This window comes from Trachinotus anak, unplaced genomic scaffold, assembly GCF_046630095.1.
Source record: "Trachinotus anak isolate AG129_WGS33_773 ecotype Australia unplaced genomic scaffold, CSIRO_AGI_Tana_v1 ptg000019l, whole genome shotgun sequence".
In the NCBI taxonomy this organism is placed as follows: Eukaryota; Metazoa; Chordata; class Actinopteri; order Carangiformes; family Carangidae; genus Trachinotus; species Trachinotus anak.
The window spans coordinates 3404492-3430592 of record NW_027273870.1 but is presented as its reverse complement, the minus strand read 5'-3'; the positions used below and the strand labels follow the sequence as shown (position 1 = coordinate 3430592).

General features: G+C 40.7%; 3 protein-coding genes across 6 annotated transcripts; 1 reads left to right on the top strand and 2 right to left on the bottom strand.

Annotated features, from left to right (window-relative positions):
- Window positions 1-318: 318 nt before the first annotated feature.
- Window positions 319-9062, bottom strand: caly (calcyon neuron-specific vesicular protein). Of its 2 annotated transcripts, none has more exons than XM_071505297.1 (5): window positions 8798-9062; window positions 5758-5920; window positions 5022-5141; window positions 4752-4865; window positions 319-2447 (listed from the first exon to the last, which is right to left on the bottom strand). In XM_071505297.1, exons 2-5 carry the CDS (start codon window positions 5884-5886, stop codon window positions 2199-2201), a joined length of 612 nt encoding a protein of 203 aa, XP_071361398.1. In that variant the 5' UTR covers window positions 5887-5920; window positions 8798-9062; the 3' UTR covers window positions 319-2198. The 2 variants fall into 2 exon arrangements, with proteins under 2 accessions (XP_071361398.1, XP_071361397.1); XM_071505296.1 differs by having other exon boundaries at window positions 319-2450; window positions 8798-9056.
- Window positions 9063-16370: 7308 nt separating this feature from the next.
- LOC139635851 (trace amine-associated receptor 13c-like) lies at window positions 16371-18318 on the top strand. The gene has a single exon (XM_071503365.1). It carries the CDS (start codon window positions 16605-16607, stop codon window positions 17670-17672), a length of 1068 nt encoding a protein of 355 aa, XP_071359466.1. The 5' UTR covers window positions 16371-16604; the 3' UTR covers window positions 17673-18318.
- A 146-nt stretch (window positions 18319-18464) lies between these two features.
- nsmce1 (NSE1 homolog, SMC5-SMC6 complex component) lies at window positions 18465-23468 on the bottom strand. Of its 3 annotated transcripts, none has more exons than XM_071503367.1 (8): window positions 23275-23468; window positions 22041-22172; window positions 21293-21414; window positions 20889-20966; window positions 20074-20220; window positions 19640-19756; window positions 18980-19106; window positions 18465-18629 (listed from the first exon to the last, which is right to left on the bottom strand). In XM_071503367.1, exons 2-8 carry the CDS (start codon window positions 22156-22158, stop codon window positions 18595-18597), a joined length of 744 nt encoding a protein of 247 aa, XP_071359468.1. In that variant the 5' UTR covers window positions 22159-22172; window positions 23275-23468; the 3' UTR covers window positions 18465-18594. The 3 variants fall into 3 exon arrangements, with proteins under 3 accessions (XP_071359468.1, XP_071359469.1, XP_071359470.1); XM_071503368.1 differs by having other exon boundaries at window positions 21293-21409; XM_071503369.1 differs by lacking the exon at window positions 19640-19756.
- Window positions 23469-26101: the final 2633 nt, after the last annotated feature.

The window sequence follows — 26101 nt, the reverse complement described above, 5'->3', positions numbered from 1 at the left end:
AATGTCTTGTCTTGTTGTTGAGTATTTATAACTTGGGGTTTTGATACTTTTACTTAAGGACACCAGAAGAGTACGTAAGTAAAATATCTACATAAGTATTTTCAAGTCGTGCATTTATCTTGCAACTATAGTTAGTTACTGATTTCACCTGCAAAACACATGATGGACTCTAACTGCTCAGGTTAGTCGTAAGGTTCCTGCAGCAGTTTGGTTAATAAAACCTCATGAATGTTTTTTGTTAAATCCAACCACCAATATTTCATCAGTCTCGGTGAATCATTAATTCTGCTCATTAGAGCCAAAGAATCCGAATCACTGTGAGGGAGAGAACTCGACACTTAAGTCATTTATTCCTGTTCAGTCAGTGACATCAGAGCAGATGGGTCTGATGTAAATGTTTGGCATCTGAACCCGGGGGACAAGCTGTGCTGTGATCTCACATTCCTCCCACTCACATGCAGACTGTTGTTTCAAAATAAGATGTCCACTATTTGAAGTAAAGGCCGGACAAAGAAAACTGATCAGTCAGACAAATCACAAGACTTGTCAGGTGACTGTGGGTATTTTCTGGTCGATAAAAAACAATAATGTCTGTTTTTGAATGATTGTTTTTCCTCACTTGTATGTAACAGTGCTGACATGATTTGCAAACACAGATTTTTCTTTTCAAAAGACACCAAATAATATGTACATAAATAGTCTGTTAATGAAATAAATAGAAAAATGTAAAGACTATAGACTTGTTTAGGTTGTACATTCTGAGCAATAATTACACCTCTTGCATGATTAAAGCAGCTACATTCATATAAGGATTATGAAGAGTTAACCCTGTGGTTATTACATGTACATGTTGATTTACAAGGCTGTTACAGAATATTTACAGCAACATAAATCCAAAATTAGTAGCAAAAACTCAGATGGAGCATAATTGGCTAGTTTTTACAATCACCTCACACACATGAACATATAGCATTACGGAAACGTAGAGGTACATATTCTCAAGTTTCATCCATAATTACAGTAAGTAGCACAGAGATTGTAACATAAGATTCTTCAAATTAAGACTTGCACAGTGGCCTGGGAAAGTATTCAGGCCCCTTTACTTGCTGCACACTTCATTGTGTTAATTTAGAACAGATTAAATGTATTTTTTGGTGATTAACTCCACACACAACCCAAGAAAAAACACATTTTTTCAGATTTTTGATGATTTGATACTTTCCAAAGCCACTGTGTGAGTCTGTTTTAAAACAGGCAGAATGCTTGTTGTTGTGTAACTCAAGTCACCTATTGTGTAAGAGCAAGGCTTGACTAAAAACACACTTTCAGCTGACCGTAATTTGCAGTTTTGAGATAATAAGATGAAGGATCAACTCATTTCATCAAATACTAAAATGGACAATTATAGCTCCCTGTCTTAATGGCTGAAGAGTGAGCACATTCACTCCCGATTTCATACATTCCCCTCGAAGACTAAATGAATAGACGGTGAGAGAACACGATGAGGAGTGATGAGGAGTGATGAGGAGTAATCTCATTAAAAACTTGTTATCTTCACTTCGTGCTCCGAGCTCTCACCTCGCTTCTCTTCTCTCTCCTCCAACTTCCTCAGACAAGTACACGAATCATACAGTGTATGCACACAAACACATACACACCACACATGAATGTTAATATGCATTTACAGTGTATTTACACGAGGACACATACACACACACACACACACACACACACACACACACACACACACACACACACACAGAATGCAGTTGGCGGAGTTTTCTCATGACTTAGTAACACTGTAAAAGTCAGGCACATTCTCCAACACTTTAATAACATTCCTGCCTCTAACCACAATAACTCATGACATACACACACATTCTCACACACACACACACACACACATTCTCACACACACACACCGCCACAGTTGGGTATTGGCTTATATTAAATATTAACAGATTATAACTGGGCTGAAGTAGAGTAAACTTGTGGTTTACATTGTTGATTCAAAATTTTGGCAGAGAATCAAACACTTTTAAGGTTTGGGAGCAGCAGTATCGGTAAAAGAGTCAATGGACTGTCTGGGAGAAGGAAAAAAAAAAATTCTGAACACACACACCCACACACACCCACCCACACACACACACACACACACATCATTTCCTTCTCTAACATCTGCATTTCCATCAGACCCTTCACTCCTCTCCCTCCAGCGCTCCTTTTGGCAGCTCGCTGCCTTGTTTGGCCACCTCAGCCTCCTTCAGAGCACTGATGACTGGTAACCATGGAGATGCCAGCTCAGGTCCAGTCCTCTTGACCTGGTTGAGGTGGCTGAGAGCAGCGTACAGCCCGGTGTCGGTGCCGCCGTGGACGCCTGGCTCCTGCTGCTGTTGCTGCTGCTGCTCTGTGTAGTACATCTCCAGAGCTGCCGGGGTGCAGTGCTTCTGCTGTGTTAACGGAGAGACAAGAATATCTTCATTTGTTTCTATCTAGGTGACACACTGCTCTGACATGAACAAAACAGAACAAAGTCTCCACCGGAGGGTCAACACAGATGAAACTCCGGAGAAGAGAGAGGTGAAATCACGGCTGAAGATGCCCACGTTCACATTAGCAGTTTCCACAGAGGTTTCTGTCTGCAGAAAGACTGTATTGTGTTGTGGTGCACGTCAGGGTCAAAACTTGAAAAAGTCTCAGGGTAAAAATGTCAAAGTAATTAAAACTGATTCCAGCAGCAGCAGCAGCTTTTTCTGGAGGGTTCACCTTGTTCAAATTTTATTTGCTGATGTGTCAAATAGTCACGGATGAGTACGGCTAATCTAGAGCGCTCTGCTTTTTCTATGACAAGAACATAGTGGAAATGTAATGAAACATGTAGAGACTGTCACAGGTTCTTCCTGCTTTGTGCAATGAGCAGGAGAAGATCCTGAAAATAAACACCAGCCCTGCTCAGGAGCTACAATCAGCAACAACAAACCAAAAGACTGGACAAAGCACTCCAGTGTCAAGGTTCTCTTACTATGATTTTCATCTGCATCTCATTGGTCTTAATCAGCAGATGGAGTTTGCTCAGTTTCTCATGGACTTCACTCATTTTCAACTCCAAAACTAGAAAGTGAGGCTTGAGTTAAGATTATTCTGTCAAACAATCTACAAGAATAAGAGCAAACTTTCAAGCTCAAATTAAAAGGTGGTCTGAAAAACATACTGAAAAGAGGAAACAAGATTGCAGAACATCAGGGACTGAAATGCAGAGAGGAGCAAAATGTGAAACAACAGAAGTAAATGTGAGGCAGTGGATGCAAAAAAAAAAAAAAAAAAAAAAAAAAGCAAAGACCAGCCTCAGTACGTTCTTAAATGTTCCGGTTCTTTAAAGTTTCACACCACAGGTTTTATGATGGAAAACCAATCATCAGTATAAAATGTTGCACAAATGCTGCACAAACCACTGCATCAACAGAAACCTGTATCATAAAGTCTTGACTGTAAAGTCAAAGATGGAGAAAAACAGATTCAGATCTGTTACTAACCTGTTACAACTCTGTGGGGAAACAAGTGAGAACAAATGCTAGTGTGATGGACAACCCGAGTTTTCCTTTCATAATCTGCCCAGCAAATGTTTCCACAAATCAGATCAAAGGAGTGAAAATGCCGTCTGACAAAGGAGTTTTTCTTCTTCTGAGTGCACAGATAAAGTTAAGGACTTACAGTAGCTAATACACCACGGCTGCCAGGCTCAGCCCTGTTTTCACTTAAGGAAAAATCATCCTTTGCGAGATATTGAGAAACCAAAATGTGCTTGTTTTTGAAGCGCGGGAAAGCTGTGCAGCATGAGACAACTTGGGTAAATTTAATCAAGCAAACCCAATGTCCAGCCTGAGCTGTGCTGACCTCACAAGCGTTTCCCCCTCGGAGGATCCACTACCTGACCTTCTCTCACGGTGAGGGGCCGAACCTCTCAAAAGCACAGCAGTGACTACGCCACCCTCCATCCTCTCTCCTCTTTTCATGTCTCCAACAACACATTAACAGGAAAAAATGCTGAAAGCAACTGTAACCGGCAAAAACTTCAAAAGCCTTGCCGGAAGGTCCCCCCCTCCCCCCTTCCCTTCCTTGCTTCCCCCCTCACTGTTAAGCCTTTAATCACAGTTTAGTCACGCTCAGCCCTAATTAAAGACCCCTCCAATTCACAGGCAGGCGTCCCAATCTCTGCCTGACCAGAAAGCGGGCTGTGTCGCTCCCTCTCCCTCCTTCTTCCTCCTTCTCTGCGTCTCTCTCGATCTCTCATTTTCTTCTGCGAGACAGGCTCTTTAACTAACACGCATGGCACCGCTGGCTCAGTACGTGATGCCTCCAAGGTGTCATTTGGAGATAATGAGTTTGGTTTCAATCTCCAGTTTTCTGAGAATCCTCCTGGAGTCACTGACGTGTGGGTGTGCCGAAAAACAGGGCATCAGATGAGCTGCACTGTAGACTGTGTAAGTTCCCTTTGAGTGGGTGTTGCTCAGCCTGATTCAGCCTGGATAATGTAATAAGAACCCTGATGTCCGGGGACGAGACTCTGATGTGAGCTGCTTTTGTTAGTCTCTAAATTTACTACAGGAAGACAATGTAGCAGACAGATATTTATCTTTCCTTTGATCATGTAAATCCACAAGTTTATGGATCTGTGTGCATATGTGTACACTCAGGTTTAGCAAATACGGTATACATGACAAAAACATGTGTGTGTGTGGGTGCGTGCCTACCCTAAGAATAAAACCCTCTGGGCAGGTAAGTTGGTCGTACCACATGGCTTTATACATGAGCAGGAGGAGCAGGCTGGTCAAGAAGGCCAACGTGATGAGGATCAGACCTGTGATCTGGACAACAACACACACACATGCACATGAACACACACACGCATGTAATATACACATACGTATCTTTATGTAATATACACCTCTTCAGCTACAAATATCATCAGTACTGAAAAGATGAGGCTGGTAATATAATTTTGTTATTAGTTGCTCTCGTACCTTGGCTTTCTCTGAAACATCACTGTAGAAATTGATATTCAGTTTCTTGATGTTCGGCACGTACAGCTTGTTCTTCTTCTTCTGCTGCAGCTGGTACTGTGTCGATGTCTTGACAATGATCTGAAGAAGAAACAATGATCTCTCACTGTTACTCTCCTGGGAAAAAAAGCTCAGCTCGTCTACTGTTAGCAATTATCCGCTATCTATCTCTCTGCTGAAAACATTGTCCTGCATGTCTAAAAATACATGTGCATCATTTGCAAGAGCAGCCAGTTTTAATTGATGTCTTAAACACACATTTGGGAGCTAAAAGTGTTTTTTATGTTAATGTTTTAACACCTTCTAATCAGCCTGTGGAACATCCCGTGCTGCTGAGTGCATCACCCAGCCGAAATATGATTGTGAGAGCTTTCTTTGTGCATTATGCATTCGATGAAGTGCTTACATCGGCATGGGCTGAGGCCAAGGTTTTAACCCGGTACAATAAGTGAGGGAATGTAAATACAGCGCTCTCAGTGTTGGGGCCTATGCTGCAAAGGTAAGTACGTCCACATTAATTTTAATGGCGTGTGTCCATCGCTATTCTGCAGTGAGATGTAATCTGTTGGCTATTTCTGCAGTGCTGTAAGGCATTGTTTCGTTGTGGTTGGTGTGCAACTTACAAATGCAGGATCTCAGAGGAAAACAAATGTAAACAGCAAGGCACATAAACACACACTGAACAGGCTGTACTTACTTTGTCTGCGAACGGCTGCTGGAGCTGGTTGACCTCCAGGGGTGTGATTAGGGGGATGTTATCAAAGCCGTCGTCCGAAAACGGCTGCTTCTCCAGCTTCTCAGACAGATTACTGCCCAGCTTCACCATGGCTGCTCAGCTGCCCGAAAATGCCTGGATGGATCTGGAAAGCAGGGACGGACAGCTCGAGTCAGACTGACTCAGACCGTGTGTGTTAGGACCAAATGTGACAGCACTGCCTGTAGTTTGAACCGAGGATCCTGCCGGGACATGGAGGAAGGCGACGAAAATGACAGTGTGATGTGTAAAAGCAGGGCACAATGGGAGTAATATATCACACCAAAAGAAGAAGCATTTTTAAGTTTGGCCGTGGTAGGAGAACAGCTCTGGAGATGGCAGTGTTGGTCAGTCCATCACTTCAGTCCAGACTGAAATATCTCAAGGCCTCCATGGATTGCCATGAAATTTTGTGCATAATCAAGTCAAAATTCAAACGTGTCCAGCACTTTGGTCTGTGACCAAATGCCTGCAAGATTAGTGGCATCTCCATCACCCGCAGCTGTTCTTTGTGTTGTGCTAATTAGCAAATGTAAGCAGGCTGTGAAGTGGTTATTCTTGTTAGCTTGTTCAATCAATCAATACAAGACATAAACTTAAACTTCAGTGTAAAAATGACAATTACTGGGCTCAGCCAAGATATAGCCCGACACATACTGTATCCAGCCTGTAAAACCTCACTGTGTTGTTTTTAGACTCGCGTTGTTGCATGGATTTAACTAATGATAAACAGCGTGTTAATTAGTGACCTTTAGAGGTGCTGAGAAGTGGATTGTGTTATGTTTGAGCAAAGCAAGGCTAGTTGTTGTCCCCTTTTTTCAGTCTTTATGCTAAGCTAAGCTAACTGGCTGCTGGTTCCAGCTACATATTGACCGTAGAGACATGAGAGTGTCATCTAACTTTTAGCAAGACAGCAAACAACCCTATTTTGAGCTGTTCCTTTAATATTTGCCTGGTGACTAATTCAATGAAGTTATGCTAAGCAGAATTATAATGATGTGGTTTAAAGTGGGGGCGTATTTAAATAATTGCAGACTTCAGTGTTGCCATACTCACAGGGAAGCCTGTTGTCTTCCTGTTTATCAAACCAATCAGTCTAGAATAAACATGTTTCATAACTACTGTGTATGATTCATCTTGTGTAACTCAGCCCCATCCCTTCCACCAGGCTGTTATCTTTAATCAGCGTGTAAATCCAAATGAGCCACCGACGCGGCTCCGAACGCCTCCCTGCTCTGGTTATACTCCATTTTCTCTCCCTGATCAAATGCTCATCTAAAAGTGGAGGGAAGAGGTGAGGAGCCACTTATCTCATTCACACAGTGCAACACAACACCTTCCCCCAGCCAAGGACCCCACGGGCCCGCTGACGCCAATGACTCACAATGATGATACACACTCCAGGAGGCGAAGAGCTACAGTTTTTATGCTGCAGGAGAAATCCCTGCTGCACAGGAAATGTGTTTTTGGAGGAGATGCAGGATCATTAACAAAGGCCACAGAACACATTTACTGTGGATGAATGATCCGCTAAAGAAGGGATTATACACAGTATACAGGCTGTCATCAAGTGAAAACCGTGTATGATAATACTGATGATTTTTAATGTTTAATGTTTTCATTTCAGGCTTTTCTGTTGGTTTAGAAACTCTGCAACATGCTTTCATTAAACACTCCCAGAATTTAAAAACCTGTGTTAATTCTGAACAATAGTTATTTTGGACTTCACCAGACCTACAAACCAATCAATCAGGAATACAGGCACAAAATAATCACCTCTGCTGTACGCTGTGTAAAAGACAGAGATGTGTCTGTTATTTGTTCACATAGGTTATTTCTTTTACATTTTAAGCAGTTAGAGAGCAGCTTTTGTCAGGTGAAAGATACGGATATTGAATGAGCATATTACTCAAGATTAGTGTACGTTGTCCTTGGTGTGTGGTGAGTGGGCGGTTCAAGTGGTCATCCGTGCTGACCACCATTTTTCCTCCCCACAGTTGGAGTGAAATGTGGGTTCGATGAATCATTAACAAATGAGGCGAGGGTTGCTGTCAAACACCCAGTGCTCCCGCAATCTGACAGGAAACAAGTCCAGTCACTGAAAGAGCTTTCACATTCACAGCCACCACTTTTTTTAAAATCCGTTTTATCCACTGTAAAAGATATGATGTGATATCAGAATGATGGCAGGACCTTACAGTTGAATTCACCGGGATACCTTCACGCTCACTCCTCAACAAGCAGGGCAGTGAAGACACGACTTTCTGAGGGTGAATACATGCTGTGTTAGGAATAGGTAAGAGCGGGCTGTTTGCAGCCTGTGCTTCTCAAGTTCTTCAGGGTTCACTGGCCATGCATATCTGAACTTGCTGCATTGAAGACTGCTGCAACAAGATGTGCAGGCTGTGTAACCAGAGGAATCAGAAAGCACAGATATACAGCAGCCACACATGAAACAGATAACAGGCTGATAAAACCCATTTTCTATGTAATTATGGTTCTGAATGAAGTGTTCCTGCAGCTCGATTTTGCATAGGTTATGTGGATGATCTTCAGTCTCACACTGTACATTTTTTTCCACGAGGAGACTTGTTTTGTGGACTTAATTAAAACAGCCCGAAGCCATAAATCAAAACATACTTATACAGACTATAATTGTGGCTTCTTATATAATGTGTCGGTAGCCTAGCGCAAATTACAACGCAGTTCAGCCTGTCACAGAAACACAGCCCCAGAACACCCAGATGAAGGTGGGATGCTTGTCAATTCGTCCCCTAAAGCAGGCAGATGGAAAAAACCGTGAACTATCTGCCCTAAAATCACCAGATCGCATCATCTCTCATGTATAGCGACATATTTTGGGCTCTTTATTATTATTATTATTATTATTATTATTATCATCATTTCTTTAAAAACCCGCAAGCGCGTCTGCACAATGCACAAAGAAACCACAGAAACATGAGAGAAGAGAGCATGAACTTACTGTGGTTCTCCGTGCTCTCCGCTCGCCTGTGGATGGGTCGGGTCGGACCTGGCGGATGCTGACGGGGACGCGGTGTGAGCGCCGGTTGCCGTGGTGATGCGTGATTCACGGCAGGACTGCGCATGTGATCCAGCCCGGAGCGGCTCCGTCCTCCGGAGGAAGCTGGCAGCGCGGCGTGAATGCGCATCTCGACCGACGCGGCTCACAGGGGCACTGTGGCTGATCAGGAAACTGCGTTTTTGTCTGGTGGGAAAATAATCATATCTGAGTGTTTGTCACCAGTGCGGTACGACACAGTGTGGTTTCCCTTAGAATGAACAAAAAAAAAAAAAAAAAAGAGGCTGAATTACAAACCACGCATTTATTCAGTAGCTGCAAAGTATTTAACCTTTATTTAAGTGTGTTTAAACGGATCAACAAAATAAAGAACAAAGGCCGAATTAAATAATATACTGTAAAATAGCAAAAGATAATAAATAATCTTACTATGCAAATGAAACTGGCTATTTCAACCCAGACTGAAAATACACTGACTCTCTGGACTCATGCAACAACTTATTCTGTATTTAGAATTAGTTTTGAGGGAATTAAAACTTTTTCTCAGTTAGGTTAGTTTTTGTAAAGTCCAGACTGAGATTTCTCAACATTTCCCTTAAATTTCTACACTGTCCTGCAGCATCATGTGTGCGTCTGCTGACCTCTGGAAAGTGTTGGAAAGTAACTTATTGACATTTATCCCAGAATAGACCACCATTCACTTTCTACTTCTTCTCCACTATTTTCTTTTCCATTTTCAATTTTATTTTGTAGATAAATATAATAATATAAACTGATTTCTTCATACAACTACTTTATAGAGTTCTATTAGTACATGCTTATATCCCAGTGCTTACAAATGCTAAATAGATGCTAATGCTAAATATTTACTTACATATTAATGTGTCTGTATAATCCAATACTAGGCCTACAGTATAGCTCTCTAAAAGGGGCCTTAACATTTCATACTTTAATTACATTTTGATGCTAATGTCTCTGATTTTTTTTTTTTCCAAAATAGAATTGAATTGTAATGGAGTATTTTTATTCTGAGGCAGTGAGTCTTTTACTCAAGTATAAGAAATATTCACCCAAGCTGTGCCTGTAGTGATTTTTGATGGTGATACCTAAAGGTAGGAAGGAAATATTCTTGATATGTTTCTGTGTAATATGTTGCACACATTTCACTTGAATGTAATATTAAGTTCTGGGGCTTAAAAACAAGAGTTGGTAATGATAGACAGGAGGTCAAAGGTCAGTGGAAGTGGTGTAGCTTAGTGTTGCCTTTGACCTAGTAAAAGATGTCCCGTGACCTGGATGACCTGAGGAATGTTCAAAGACACGTTCAGGCATTTCTGTACGTCTGGGGTATTTTCACTTAAACCGAAAGTGTCTCACTGTGAGGAGGAGTTAGGTGGAGCGGCTGCACGTCTCTCGGTGAAGGTGGGGGTGAGATATATGCAGAGGTGCGTGTCGGAGAGAAGGGAAAGACAGAGATGTTTGTGTGTATGTGAGTGTGAGACAAGCCTGTGTTCGAGAGAGACAGGAGAGAGCGATGTGCTGGAGAACGAGTGGGAAGCAGGAGCCAGGCTCGTCTGCAGATTTAGATCAACCTTTTCATGGAAAGAGGACTCATGCTGTTTCCCTCTTTGGCCGTGCCTGACTGTATGAATTCATTATGCCTTTAGGGGAGCACTCGTCCAAAAATCAGCACTGAACCCCCCGCGCCCCCCTGCCAACCCATCAATTGGGCCTACATTTATTATTTTGACCTTTCCTTTGCAGGGGAGAGACATCAAAGTGAATCCTCGACTTGTTCCTCTGTGAGGAGACGGAGGTGTCATCCTCACAGTGTGAGAGGCAGACTGCTGGCCTGCGCTGGTTTTGTTGCCAGTGAAAAAGAGAGAGACAGAGTCTGGCTCGACATAATTAAAATGAGAATCAATTAGGCCACAGTGGATGGAGGAAAACTGGGGGAAACCGGGCGTGTTAATGTGTGTGGGCATGCATGCGTATACTGTGTTTATAAACCTTTCTGACATCCTGATTATTTGTCATTTTTATCATCAATTCTTTCTTGAAAATATTACAAATTTTCACACATGTTCATTGACAAAAACATCATTTCTATTTATTGCAAATTCATCTTTCTTATAATCGTGACCAAACACAATTAGCTCTGTTTCTATTTATTGTGTGATAGTAACATAAATATAATTTTATTAGCTTAAATATTATTTTATTTGTATGACAATAATTTTATTCCTGTTCATATACAAATCTGAACATAGTTGATTTTTCCGTTTGTTCTAAAAAAAAAAAAAAGTGCCAATGAACATATCAAGCTACAATATGAAATCACATAGAAAAGCAGTTTCATTAATGGTAATTTCAGGACCTTTTAGCAAGTTTAAGCAGGCAAAAAAGTTTTCCTCGGAAGGACTGATGAAACAAAATCTGCTCCTACAGTTCACTACAAGCTCCAGAGATATTTTGCATTAAACTGGCTTCAGGTGGCAAAGTGATATTTGACATTTTAAGGTCAAATAAGATAAGAAAAATTAAATTAGTTTAGATTTTAACACACAATAATCATCTTAACTGATCACAGTATTAAAATTAAATCATTTCAAAAAATCATATGTTTACTCAGTTTAGACTGAGTTAAAATCGTGAGTTTGATGAGGTGAATGGACTTCCTTGTACTGCGCTTTTCTCACACTGAAAAAGCAGCACTTAAACTGTGGATTGTCGTTTTTATTTGAGGCAGAGCAGTGGTTAAAAGAAAAAGAACAGGCGTTGGTGTTCACCATAAATAATATAGGCACAGTGCTTCCTTGGGTCTCCAGTGTTTTCTGACAGCCGTTAATTTTGCATGAAAAGAATTTTTAATATGATGCAAAAGTGACAGGCCCATTTTAAGGATAACTACAGTTTTTTAAATATAAATTTTACTTCAGTTTAATGTAAGTTATGTTGAAGTTTGGTCATAAATTTACTTATTTCGCCTAAAAGTTACACTGGGGCCTCCACCTCCATATAATACATATCAGATCATTTTATTTTCATACAAATAACTGTAGATTTTCTATGAGAGGTGATGCATTGATTTATTCAGTGTGATTAAAGTGCCCAGTGCTCTTTGACAGGAAAAGCTTAGAAACTGCACAGAAAACAAAAAAACTAACAAAGCCAACTATCATAGTTAAACTCAGACCCTCATTTCCAGACCACACCTGTAAATGTCAGTGAAGTATACTGTAAATCAAGGTAACCTAAGGTACAAAGACACTTATTTTAGCAGTTTCTAACCTTAACATAGGGATGCATGAGACACTGGGGCAGGATCAGCAGGAAGCACCAAGTGTAAGATGGAGTCCTACACTGCGGCTGCTGTACTGACCGCTCAGCTTTCCTCTGTCAATCTTCTCCACGCTGGCCAACAAAGCACTAACCATCCATGTCTTCCCCCCTGGACTGAAAACTCGTCTTCTAGACAACATCGCCCTCTTCCCACGGAACGATTTAACCTCTCTTTGCTCTCTAAAAATATCCCCTGTCTCTCTCTCCTCTGGCTTCATTCTGCCTCCCTCTCAGCATTCACCCCTCGTCCTCTTGTCACACTAGTATAATAAGGACACTAAGGCCTATAGCTTTTCCTATTTGGCTGCTCGTGAGTTGTGGATAGTGGTGAATTTGGGCTCATTCTGTAGCAGTCCACTCAAAATTATGAATGAGCCTGAATGCCTGAAATAAAAGATGCATGATAATACAAAGAAAAACAGTAGTGGGATGCCCAACAACACTGGTGTTTGTGATTGATTAAATATCAAAACCTGAAACTAATCAAACTGGTTGATGTATGAGATGCCTGTAAAAAGCTCACATATTATGCTCATTGCAGAAACGTCTTTCTGTTCAGGCTTACAAACAGGGTCTTTTTAAGTATAACTTTCTAGGAGCAAAGTGCAAGAAGTTGTCAAAGTTTATTAGATCAGTGTCAACAGCTTTACCAACAGGGCCATCTAGTGTCTGATTATCCAAATAACAACTCCAGTAGAGGCCAAGTGAAGCTTCGAGTTCAATGTGAGCAGGTCCACAGTGGGCTGCATTAGTGGGTCAGTTGTTATTCATCATCAGCAGATGGCAACACCACATCAGGGAACTGTAGTGTACGTCAACAACTGTCACAGACTGATCCCAGACCAGTTTATTTTATTTAGTTTATTATCATGCTCCCCTGTAAACTTTACATATCACAGTTGTCCAGTGGAAAAACGCATCTCCATATTTACCCTCTTTTAAGTTTCATTTTATGGTTTAATAGAAACCTCCCACTTCAAAGTAAAAAAAACATTTATAAATACATGAGATACATGAGAGCTAAAGCTTTGGAGATACATGGTTTTCACAGGACAGCTATGGTAGTGTATTATAACTAATCATATAATAATGACGTACTGATGGAAATCAGGAAAAACCTTCCTTTTGAAAACAGGAAACTCACAGTAAATGCAGACATATTTAAAGGTTCAGTCAAAGCACGGTCACAAAGCTGCCTATGCTTCTGATCAGGTTTTGTTGATGTGGCCAAGAGGAATGGCAGCAACACTTGATACACAGTGCGATCTGTGTCAACTTTATGTCTTAAATTTGACATAGTTAAGACACAATTAATGCATGCAGTGAATAATAAATATTAAAAATCACATGTTTTTAATTCCTTACACAACTGAAACTAAACTAAGGATGAGGACATTCTGTGTTTTGTTAGCCTGATCTGACATTTAGTTTCACTTCATTCCTTCCTGTTGTATTTGAATAAGTGAACAAATCTGAGACGTGAGCAGCAGTTCAGAGGTCTGGGGCCGGGGTGACATTTTGTGGCATAAGCTGAAACTATACAATCAATGTGTCAATTAATGTTGAGTGCACTATTTGATAAATAAAAAAAATGACTCCGAACTGGAAAAAACAAAAAAGATAACAATATGACAGTGGTAATCAAAACTAATTAAAATCAGAGGTACAGCTTCTGTTCTGCTTGAGCACACAGCAGTAAATATGAATGTCGGGAAGACTGTTCCATTAACCTTCATTAAACAGATTTTAATACTACCTGGTGTAATATAGTTAACTATTTATCATGTTTCATAAGACAGTGATTGATTTTGATGCAGAACATAATTCTGCAAAACAATTGGTAATTACAGCATCAGGTGAATGTTGTAAAACTAGTCATAAAATCAGTCACTTTCTAAACAACAACCAATCCCCAATGCCGCAGCCCACTACCTGTGTCTGTGGCCAAGAACTCTCTAAAAACTCTGGAAAAGGTCGACAGACTCTCGGAATCTCAGAGGATTGACCTTAACCAAGTTCAACTAAATGGCTGAATCACCAACCAAGACATTATTTAGGCCCGACACGCTCATAAAGCCATCAAACTCATCAGCACCTCAGAGGACACATTCGTTTCAACATAGAGAAAAACAAACAATAAAGTCGACGGCTGTGTTGTGTACCAGTGGGGCATGTTAACACCTTGTAATAATGTCTGATAGCACATTAAACCACAGGTGAATTCCAGTCAAAGGTGTTAATAAACACAATAAACACATCAACAAATGATGCAACCGCTATTCCCTTTGCAGATGTGAGCCACGACCACAGCTGGCTCAGACAACAACAGCGCACCTCTCAGTACGGCGTCACAACCTCGGCGAAAATGGGACAAATAGATTCAAAGAAGGAAGAAAGAACTACAACTTTGTTTTATCTAAAGTTCGACCGTTTATATTAGCTTAATAGTCTCACATGAGCTCATGACAGGATATCAGTTCATCTTCTCAGTGACATGTAGAAGATGGACAACTGTGATTATCATTCACACACAGTTTCTCAGCAGCACTAAGGTACAAATAATACAAACTGAATTTTTAAAGTCATGAACAGTTAAATTGGTAAATGTGTAGAGCATACAGACGATTTGAAACCACTGCAGCTGTGACGGGAGCACCTAAGTGTTTTAATATTTAATACTAAATCAGTCGATTTAACAATTGTATTGAATCAACTGATTACACACAGCTGCAGAAGCACTCAAACACAAAGCTGATGGGACAATATCATACACAAACACAGGTCCCAGTTTGTAAGGTACTAAAAACTGGTTATGGCTCTGACTCAATAAAAGCTGAACCAAGGTTGAAATCCACTACTGAGCCAAACTGTGCCATCACCCCCCATCAGTCACTCAGGCTGTGTGTGTCAAGATCCTGAGGCGTCACGTGACCTTTCCTTCCCCCAGTTACACAGAAGACAAGTGCAGCAGTAGACCGCCGCCTGGCTGACTGCTCACACGTCCTCTCTGATCTTTGTGCCTGGGCCGTGGGCCACATGGAAGCCAGTGGCTTCTCCTAAAGGGCACTAACTGTCCTTCTATACAGCGCTGCCACACTGGCGCTGAGAACTGAACCCCCCCACCTCTCAGGGCTGCGTCCTCTGGCCAGTGCAGCCTCCTTATTTGAGACACAAGGGAGAAGAAGTTAGGGTTTGTGTTGTCTGTCAGTGGCTCATCACAGAGTTGGCTTTCAGAGTCGTAGATACCTGCTGAGGCTTCTTCATATTTTTGGCTGGTCTGGAACCAGTCAGTTAACAGCTGTGGACAAAGTGGTGACGGTATCTGGCCAGAACTATAAAACCACCTCCCGTCTGTTTTGGGGTCAGCTACATCACACACTGTTCCTCAAACAACCAAAAACATACAATTTTTCCAGGTTGGGTTTATCAATCTTAATAACGATGTGAGCAAAGTAAGAAGAAACTTACACAGGTCCCAGAGTGTCAGACACATTGGCTGTGGCTCCATAGCATTCCTGAGAAAAGAGAGGTGTGTTGGCCTTTTGTTGTAGTTTGTGGAGAAAGTGGACTGTGACTACAGGGGAATCTAGACGGCAGTAGCAGGATTCAGATGGGCAACAGACTGTGAAATCTGGGGCTGAAACTAATTATGTAGTCCAACATTTTAATAAATAATCAAGTGTTATATTTATAAAATCAGTTTCCCAGAGCCCAAGTTGTCAGTTCAGATTGGTAGTTTTCTCTCACCAGCAGTCCAAAAGCCAAAATTATTGGAGTTCCACTGATTTAAAACAGAGAAAAGCAACAGAAGCCAATATTTTTGCATTGATTGGTTGATTAAATACTTGCAGATGCAAATCTACACAGATTTGCAGAGTTGCAATATTGATGTTTCTGGATTTAATGGAAGTTTTGTTTGCAAGTTGCTGCTGAATTGAAGCTTCTTAGCTTTGCTTTGTCCATTCTCTGGTTTTCTCTAACAACACGAAAGATTCATCAAGGTTGTCTGCAAACAAAGGATCTGAAGACCGATTTACAAATGATACAGTCGTAAAACTGTCAAGATTGAAACTTGCATCTGTCTTAAAACTACAACAAAGTTGAGAGAAAAGTTTTCCATCACTTGTTATGAAAGCCACATGTTGCATCATGGAAAGAGATGGTGAGAGGGGAGCAGGAAAAGGGAGGAGGGGGGAAGGGGGGAAAAAAGCAAGGGAGAGGTGAGCAAGAAGAGAGGAGATGAGGAGAAACGTAAGTGACACCCAATAGGCTGACAGTAGAGGGAGGAGAGAAAAGTAGGAAGGAAAAAGAAAAGTAGATAGACATGAAAGAGCAGAGGAAAAAGGAGTGAGGCAGGGAGTGACGGAGAGGATGAAGAGGAAGGAGTAGGGAGCGCTGTCAGAGATAAATGAGCTACTGTGTGTCTGGTACGATCAGAGAGCTACTCAGCAGGTTCAGGTCAGCAGGTCCTCAGTGCTGGATGATGGACGAACTGGAGGGAGCTGAGCTCTGCTACCCTCAGCTCCACAACTCCTCCTGCAGGGCTTTAGTGCGTCCTCCCTCTGAGGCCGTCCTCTTCTATGCCCTCCTCTCCTCCATCACTGTGCTCACCGTGGCTCTCAACCTGCTGGTCATCATTTCCATCTCCCACTTCAGACAGCTGCACAGCCCCACCAACGTGCTCCTGCTCTCCCTGGCCACCTCAGACCTCCTCGTGGGGCTGCTGGTGATGCCGGTGGAAACAGTGAGGTTCACAGAAAGCTGCTGGCTGCTGGGTGATCTCATGTGCGCTCTGTCTTACATTATCGGCTTCACTCTCACCTCGGCCTCTGTGGGGAACATGGTGCTCATATCCATCGATCGTTATGTAGCTATTTGTTACCCTCTGCAGTACCCCAACAAAATCACTCGCAGCAGGGTCGAGGTGTGTGTGTGTCTGTGCTGGGCCTGCTCACTTCTCTACAACGGCTTGATCTTAAAGGACCATCTCAGCCAGCCAGACAGACAAAGCTCCTGCCACGGGGAGTGTTTGGTGGTGATTAACTACGTCCCCGGAGCCATTGATCTTGTGTTCACTTTTATCAGCCCCTGCTCGGTCATAGTCGTTCTGTACATGAGAGTCTTTGTTGTGGCGGTGTCTCAGGCTCGTGCCATGCAGTCTCATATTACAGCTGTTGCAGGTGGTTCAGTCACAATCACTGCAAAGAAATCAGAGAGGAAAGCAGCCAGGACCCTGGGCGTTGTCATATTGGTGTTTTTGATGACTTTCTGTCCGTATTACTACCCGTCTCTCACAGGACAGGACACCTCAAACAGTGCTTCATTTTGGCCCATTGTGTCCTGGCTGTTGTATTTTAATTCTTGTTTGAACCCTCTCATATATGCTTTTTTCTATCCGTGGTTTAGAAAATCTATCAAGTTCATTGTCACCCTCAAGATATTAGAGCAGGACTCCTCTCAGGCAAATATACTTTGAAGTCACTAAACACTTTTTCTTGACCTGTATAGAGAGAGCGTACCAAAATGAAACTGCTGTCGGTCCAATGTGAAACATCACAAGTGCAGGATGTGATATATGTTTGACTTCATGTTTGATCTCACTGACATCTTATATTAGATATTTATATCTTTCATATATTGTATCTATAGCTTATATATTTTTAAATTAATATCAAAGTCCTATTTCATTTGTCTCCTTTTTTGTCTAGCACCTCAGTCTGTCAGAATTAGTACTCAGCATAAATGTAGGAGCTGTTTAGTCTATCGACAGAAAGTTAATCAGAAATGTAATCACAGACGTAATCATGCTTTGTCATTTCTGAAGAATCAATGGCAAACATTTGATGTTTTCAGTTTCTTCTTCCTCTCATTTTACAACATGACTCTATAATTGTGAGCAGAGTTGCCTGTGTCACCTCACATTGTGTTTAGGGGAAAGAAAATGTTGTCTTATTAAGTCTTATTAAGCTTCAGGGAAATGTATTTTATCATTATGTCTGCAATTCCATTTAACAGGATTATCATCTTAACAAGTGAATTATGAATCTAAGCTTCCAGCAGTAATGCAAAACTAATGTCCAAACAATTATCAGGTTTATGAGAAAAATAAGTTTAACAGCAGACTTTATGACTTTGTGTTACATCTCTGTTCCAGGGTCTTGTAGGAAGGTAAAGAAAGTTTAGACATAACATTTATAAAATTAGCACCTAGGAAACTGCCTGATTTTGTTTTTTTAATGATTGTGTGAAAATAGACATAGTAAAGACATTTCAGTGAAACATTCTCATTTATTTTTGTAAAAATAAAGATATTTATATTAACTGTTTGGTTTATCAAAAACGTACATTAAAAACACTAAACAATTTCAACCAACAAAAACAACCATGAGCTTGTGTCCTTATCTCCTTGTCTGAGAGTGGGGCCGTCTGACTTCTGTAACGAACAGAACAAATAATGTGTCAAACATACAAGCAGGGAGTGTGTCTTCTTGTTTGAGCCATATGCCATGCATTGTGACTCATGAATACAAAAGGCAACACGAAGGAAATGCAGATGAGAGACAGTGCTTTTCATAAATCCAGTTTCTATAGATAATACAGAAAATTTAAGCAGTAGATCAGAATATTGAGAAACAAAATTCCAAACCTATAATAACTTGACAAAAATGAAAATAGGATATGAGATGTCCTGGGAATGGATCAGGACCAGTAAGTGTATGATAATAAAAGGTGAGATTTAAAGGGATATAAATTATTACTGTGTGTAAATACAAATATAAATACCAGGGATTTCATGTGGCCAGAAGTCATCACAAGCCGGACATCGTGGCTCTGATCTTCCTTTGAAGTACCTGGCCACACACGGGTTGTGTATTTTTATGCCACATGTAGGATTTTCACAGATTTGGCACTAAAAAAAAAGATACAAATCAGATTACATTAATTGAGTTAGAAAACCCATAAAGAATAAGGTAAGGTAAGATTTTACATACATGGTGAAGCAAAACTAAAATGATATCTGCAGTTTTCAAAGAATATATTAAATCATCATTTAACACGTGAATTCTTGCTCATTTCTATTTATGTAGTTTATGTAGTTACTGTGTGGCCTTTAAAGCAATTCCCTTCTTTACACTGTAATCATAATTATTATTACCCTTCAGATGCTTTTTTTGAGGGCTGGATTTGCCCATTTAGAGCCACAACCATAAAATGAGATATTGATTATTTTAATTGTCTTTCAATGACAATTTTGCTCAAAAGATAATCTTCATACTATCAATTATGAATGTAATCATGCAACTATAGCAGCCTTCAATTACACAGGAAAAACTGTTCTCATCAGTAAGGCATAGCTTTATAGCTATAGCTTTAAGTTTATAAATGATAAAAATTATAATTTATTTTATTCAGGTACTTTCAGAGAAAGAGAACAAAATTTACCTGGAAAGCGATGTTGTGACAGATTTGGCACACTTTGACCTGGTCTTGATACATTGTGCGGATATATGGCTCCATCTCTATAATACATCTGGTGGACAAGGTGTATTCGCCCCGTTTCTAAATTAACAGAAAGTTGTCAATGACATACCAAATAAACCAACATCCAATGATTATTTGTGTCGACCCATTTCTCATCGTCATGATTTGAACAGCATTTTGGGATTTGGGAATATGAACAAATCTGTGAAAGCTACACATGAGTTTCAGATGGTGCGGCTGGTTTATTTCTGTTGCTTGTTTTTATATTTTCATTGTAAACTAAATATTGCCATCTAATCTTTATCTTTCACCTCACTGAATCCTAAAACTGTTTCCTCTTTCAGTGACCTGATTTTTAAAGGGGAATCAGCTGTTTGATTGATACAGTATTTTACCTGATTGAGCCATTTGTCGTGCACGAGTCGGTTCAGGAGGTGCTCTGTCTCGCTCTTCTTCAGCTTTTTGCTGGTCAGGGTGTCGGTGCTGTTCAAGATGTCAGTGGAGCAGGCCTTGCCGTTCTCAGAGCCCACGATCAGATCCATCTGAGTTGGGACAGCTCAGGTTAGTCATGACATGATATACTGGTACTGACGATTATTGTGATATTTAAAAAATGGACCTGAATTAAATTGATATTGTGCTAATTGTACATATTTAATATTGTGATGGCAGATGTTAGGCCTTGTGAATATTTTATCAGTTCATCTTGTTGCTTTTTCTCTATCCATTAAGTATAAATGGTCGTTTGTTCGCTTTTGTACAGTTGTGGTTACAGACTCGTATTTGAGTCTAATGAATTACACTGATCAGATGACAGTGTAATTATTATTTTTAATAATTCTATATAACGGTTTTTAAAACAGCTCAACACTCTGATTACTGCTGATACATTAGAAGTTCTGCTCTCTTCAGAATAATTTCTGCATGTTGACATATATACATATACATATATAAAAATATAACCAAAGTTTCCCAAACTACAGCTGCCACTCAGCTCTATCTGGTCACTACTTATTGCAGTTAAGTTACATTTTGGGTGGTAGAAGATTGGTGACATGTGTGACATGTGATCCGATAAAAACACAAAGTTGGAATTTTATTAGGAGTCTGTTGCACTGGATTACATTACAGTGTGCAGGGTCTTCTGTTCTTCAGGTCAGGTCACTCACAAAATGTTGCTGTGCAGGAACGTTTCCTTCACTGAACTCACCGTTTTCCTGAACAGCTCCAGCTCGTTGTCGGCATAATCTGAAGACATTCTGGTGACGTCGGTCTCAGCCATGTTCACCTGGACAGGATTGGAGTAAAACTGTGATTAATAATTCCTCAGGAGGATCACTGTACTTTCAATGCAGACAACTGTTTTCTAACAGTATGGGTTTATAAAACTGTTTATCAATTTGTAACTAGTTGCAGAATTTCAAAACTTTAGCCTCTCGTTTGTTGTCACTTGCCATGAGATCACACAGGGAAAAATAAGTTTTTTGTAACCTACTGTAGTTGTGCTTCACATCCCTAAACCTGTATACTGTGACCACACAGGTGCTTGTGCTGTGATACTAAACTAATTACAAAACAGACCTTCCCACAAAGGCAGGAATTGAAGAGACTAACCAAGGCGTAGTACTGTTGACCGCTGTCTTCAGACATCCCTTTTCTAATCTGCATGAACATGGGCTGCAGCTTTGAGTTGATGGTCTCAATGAACTCGTCCAGTTTGTCAGGGGCGTACTGTGCTGCGCAAAAAAAAAAAAAAGATAACCCAACAACCTGGAAAACCTTGGCAACTTTAGTTTTAGATGTTAAATGATAATAAAGCAAAAATGTCACTTTTGTTTTAAGAAAATGAAAATGAAAGCCCATATCAATGTTAAATTACATAATAAATTGTGCAGTTACAGAAATACACTGGGAAGTCCCCAAATCCACTGCCTCTGAGTTTTGCTTCTTATAGTTCAATAGAGGAATAATTAATTGATCCCTTGGGGAAATTAAAAATATTCAAATTATGCTTTTCACCCCTTGTTTTAAGGTCATTTTGTTTTCAATTTCTGTCAGATTTAACATTTACAGAATCAAATGTCAGGCAAATTATTGGTCAAAAAGCTGACTTATTTTCAGAACCAAAATCATGTGTGAAATGTATATGTGCATAAATTCACAGTTTATTCAGTTTATGTAGAAAACAATGGAAATATTCTGTTAAACTTCTAGGATAAAAATTACAGTTTGCACAGGGGACTTTAGGTATTTCTACATTTATCACTCAGGGATCTGCACAGGCCTTGACTTGCTATAAATCAAGTCTCCTGATGCGCTTTCAGTTACTCTGAATTAATTGTATGAATATAAAAACACTCACTGTTGTGTTTTTCACAGCAATGCCGATAAAGTGCCCGTGCTCCTTGTTCATCAACAATGCCATTGGCCATCATGGTCTGTAGAAACCTTCGATGGCTGTCTCCCATCTGTCGTGACATGGCTCTGGACCGAACTACACACACAGAGTAATGGTGGTTGGATGGTGAAACACTCTTTCAACAGTCACATGTTTCACACAGAGAAATCCCCACAGAGGCTTAAGAAGAACAGTTTGGTTAAGTACAGTCTCGGACCCATGAGTAAAAGAGTGTTTTCACTTGAACTGGATCCAAAGAGGACATTTTCCCTTTTTACAAGGAAAACTGCTCATCATTCACTGCTTGTCTTTGTGTAATATCAAAGTAAACTGAGTACATTTGAGTTTTAGACTGTTGGTCAGACAAAACATTATTAGGGCTGCAGCTAATGATTATTTTCTATATCTATATAATGTTGACTAATCAATTACCCATTGCAATTTCCCACAGACCAAGTTTGCGTCTTCAGTTGTTTTGTCTTACCAACAGTTGAAAACCCAAAGATACTCAGTTTACTATTGCAGCCTACATGAGAAAGAAAAGTGTAGCTTCTCACATTCAAGATGCTAAAAACCACATAATACTTTCCATTTTTGATTTCAATAAACAACGAACAATCATTTTATTGTCAAAATAGTTGCAAATTCATTTTCTGTCAATCAACTCAACAATTATTGTTGACATAAATGTTGATATAAACAGGATTCAATTGTGTGCTAAATGTATTTGTGCATAATTTCAGAGTTTATTCAGTTTATGTCGAAAACAATGGAAATGTGCAGGACTGCTGTATTACACTGCTTTAATTTTAGCTAAGTGGACCTAATAAACTGCCGTCATCCGAGGGGTCACAGATTTCAGTGCATGTCAGATTAAAAGTGAAACGTTTGTTTTAAAGTTTGTTAGTTTTCCCGTTATTTTATTTTAACGGAGACCTGCCGATTAAACATGGCTAACGGTTAGCTGCTAACAGCTAACGGTTAGCTGCTAACAGCTAACTGCTAACGGTTAGCTGCTAACTGCTAGCTGCTAACGGTTAGCTGCTAACTGCTAGCTGCTAACTGCTAACGGTTAGCTGCTAACGGTCAATCTGCGCCATTGTAGAGACCTCGTCGGTTATCTGCGGTTTAATTTTACGGGGACTTGCGTTTTGAACACTTTGCAGAGAATAAATGCTAAAGTGATGAACAAGTTTACCAGCTCTCCTTCAGCAGTGCGCGCCTTCCTGTTGTCCTCCTCGCAGATTTCCGGTAGTTTGTGATGCACCGTGAATTACCGCCACCTGTGGCTGTGGAGGCCGTAGAAATCATCCATCAACCACCGGGGGGTCTGTTGTTTACCATGAGGGGGTATATCATTCTTTTCAAGTAAAGCACAAATTTGAGTTATTTGCTAGTGGTTAATTTAAAAAAAAAAAAAAAAAAGAACAATTGCAAGTCACAGGCTTAATCTAAAATCACGAGCAAGAGTCTATAAAGGTGCACAGGTCAGAGTCAAGTTACTAGTAATGATGAATACAGCTCAGCCTGTGCAAAGCTGTATTATGTTTCTGTGGCTCTGGGAAAGCTTTGACTAGTCTGTGACAGCTTGACAACTACAAAACTCTGAGCTACAAACTAGAGGTGTGGGGAGGTGCATTGTGGGAAATGTAGGATCCAGTGTTTTTGGATTATTGAGTACTTTTTAAAAGTGGAGGAAGCATATTACACATTTGCTTGTTGGAGATCTGCACTAACGCACTGATCCTTCCGGAAACAGAAGAGTGATGAAATAAAAGAATCGTAATAATGGATGGAACCGATTCATGGTTCCACTACTGTTCTTATTGGATTGCTCTCCTACCTGTTGGCACCACTTCTCCTAAAACCATTGCAAGACACAGACACAGAGTGAGCAAACCTGTACAAGTGAACAAGAGCAACATGGTACGACACCAGAGTCAACTCCACGCTGAAGTGGAGATTACTGAGAGCATCAGGAACCTGAAGCCTGAGGAGAGAAAGAGGCATCTCCGAGAAAAAATGTTCAGAGAGCTGAGAGAAGTAGAGATGGAGCGAAGAACAAGAGCCGCTCAGCAAGAGCTTGAGAGACGCAGGAGAGAAAAGGAGGAGAGAGACAAAGAAACTGAAAGAATGAAGAGGCTGAGAGAAGCGGTTGAGGAGGAGAGGAGGAGGCAGGAGGCCAAACAGAGAGAGGAGGCAAAGAGGAGGGCAAATGATGAAAAACAAAAACTGGAGGAACTTAAAAACGAGAGGCTTCGATGGAAAAAGGTGATGATGGTGAAGGAGGAGCCCATCACAAGACCCAGACTCACTCTGAGTGATCTGAAGAAGGAGCAGCAGAGGAGGCGCGAGGAGGCCGAGGCGGCTGAAACCAGCTTAAAGAGCCTGACCTCTGAGGTGAGCGGCCAGGAGCAGAGTAAAAGAAAGACTCTGATTAACAACTGGGTCGGAGAGCAGGAAACACACAGTGTGACTGTTCAAGAGGAGATCCACCCAACCGACTGCACCCACCGGCCCACTGCTGAAAGAGCCAGCCGCAGGTCTGGAACTGCATCGAGGTCCTCCAGGGCCCTGCACTGGCTGCAGAAGAGGCTGGAGTCTGGACTGTTTGTAAAGAAACAGGAGGAGATGGAGAAGAAGAGAGAGGCCAGCAGACTCACAGATCTGTATGGAAAGAACAGGAGCCACTTGTACGAGCAGGCCAACGGTTACTGCTTGTCCAGGAACAGCATCCTCAAAAAATCTCTCTTCTGAACATCTCTCCCCCTCTCTAACACCCCCACCCCCTTCCCTCTCTCTACCCTCCCTTCAACCCCCATCCCCTCTCCAACACCCCCAACCCCTTCCCTCTCTCTACCCTTCCCTTTACCCCCCCCCACCCCCCTAGAGTACGGTCTGAAGAAAAAGTATGTTGTCATTGTTTATGTTAATGTTTTTATATTTCTAGTCTTGGATGTAACTTTTGATATTGAATAAAACTTTATTACATTGAAAAAAAAAAGTTTCAGGCAGTTTTCATAAAAAAAAAAACATACATTTAAAGCTTTTCTTGAGATAAAACAGCATTTTGTACTCCCTTTTTGACTTGTGACCTCTGCAGTGTCCTTCATGTTTCAAATTGGTATTTTTTGCAGTATTTCACAGAAAATTCAAACATACGAGTATATGTGTATTTGGTATGAGACCACATGTTTTTCCTCTGTTCTCTCTGATTAATCATCTCACAACCCTCAGATTTAACTTGTGACCTTTTGTAGGGGCCTGGCCCCTTGGTTGGGAACCACTACACTACACATTACTGTAGATAAAGAAGTTAAAAGTATCTCAGTTTCCACAAGCTATAACTGATAAATGCTGCTTGTATTTATGCATCAGTATCGATCTAGTTATGTCATGCATACGTCACAGGGAACATTTTACTGCAGAATGAGTACTTTTGACACCAAGTACTGAAAATACTTTTAATTAAGAAAGATTTCAAAATAAGCTGAATGATGTGTACAGAACGGCTCTTTCTGAAGCCCAGGATACACTGTGGATTGAGTCAGTTGTATATTACTTACACAATGATTTTAATCTACATGAATTTTATTGTTGAAAACCAACAATTTGTGCTGCTGATCAACTGCTACAAGCAAACACACCCTGTATCTTTCATTTCAAAGTCATGTAATGGCCTGATAATGCTCATTAATATATTTATCCCAGTGACCTTAGTTTCACAAATGTCTCAGTTCTCTACTAACATATTTGGTTGCATCATGTGTTAAAGCCGGCAGATGTCTACTAACCTGAACAGGAACGCCCCTGTGGCTTGACTTGTTAAGGTGTGTGAACATGCTCCTTTGGTCGTAGGATGCACAACACAGCAACAGTTTGACAAGTGATTGCTTATTGACGTTAAATATATCCTTTAAGAATTTTGGTATCACGCTTTCATCTGGCAAAATATAACTGAATTTTAAGTCCCATTATGAACCATGCCCGTTAAACAAAGCGCTCCTACAAGTTACCATAAGATA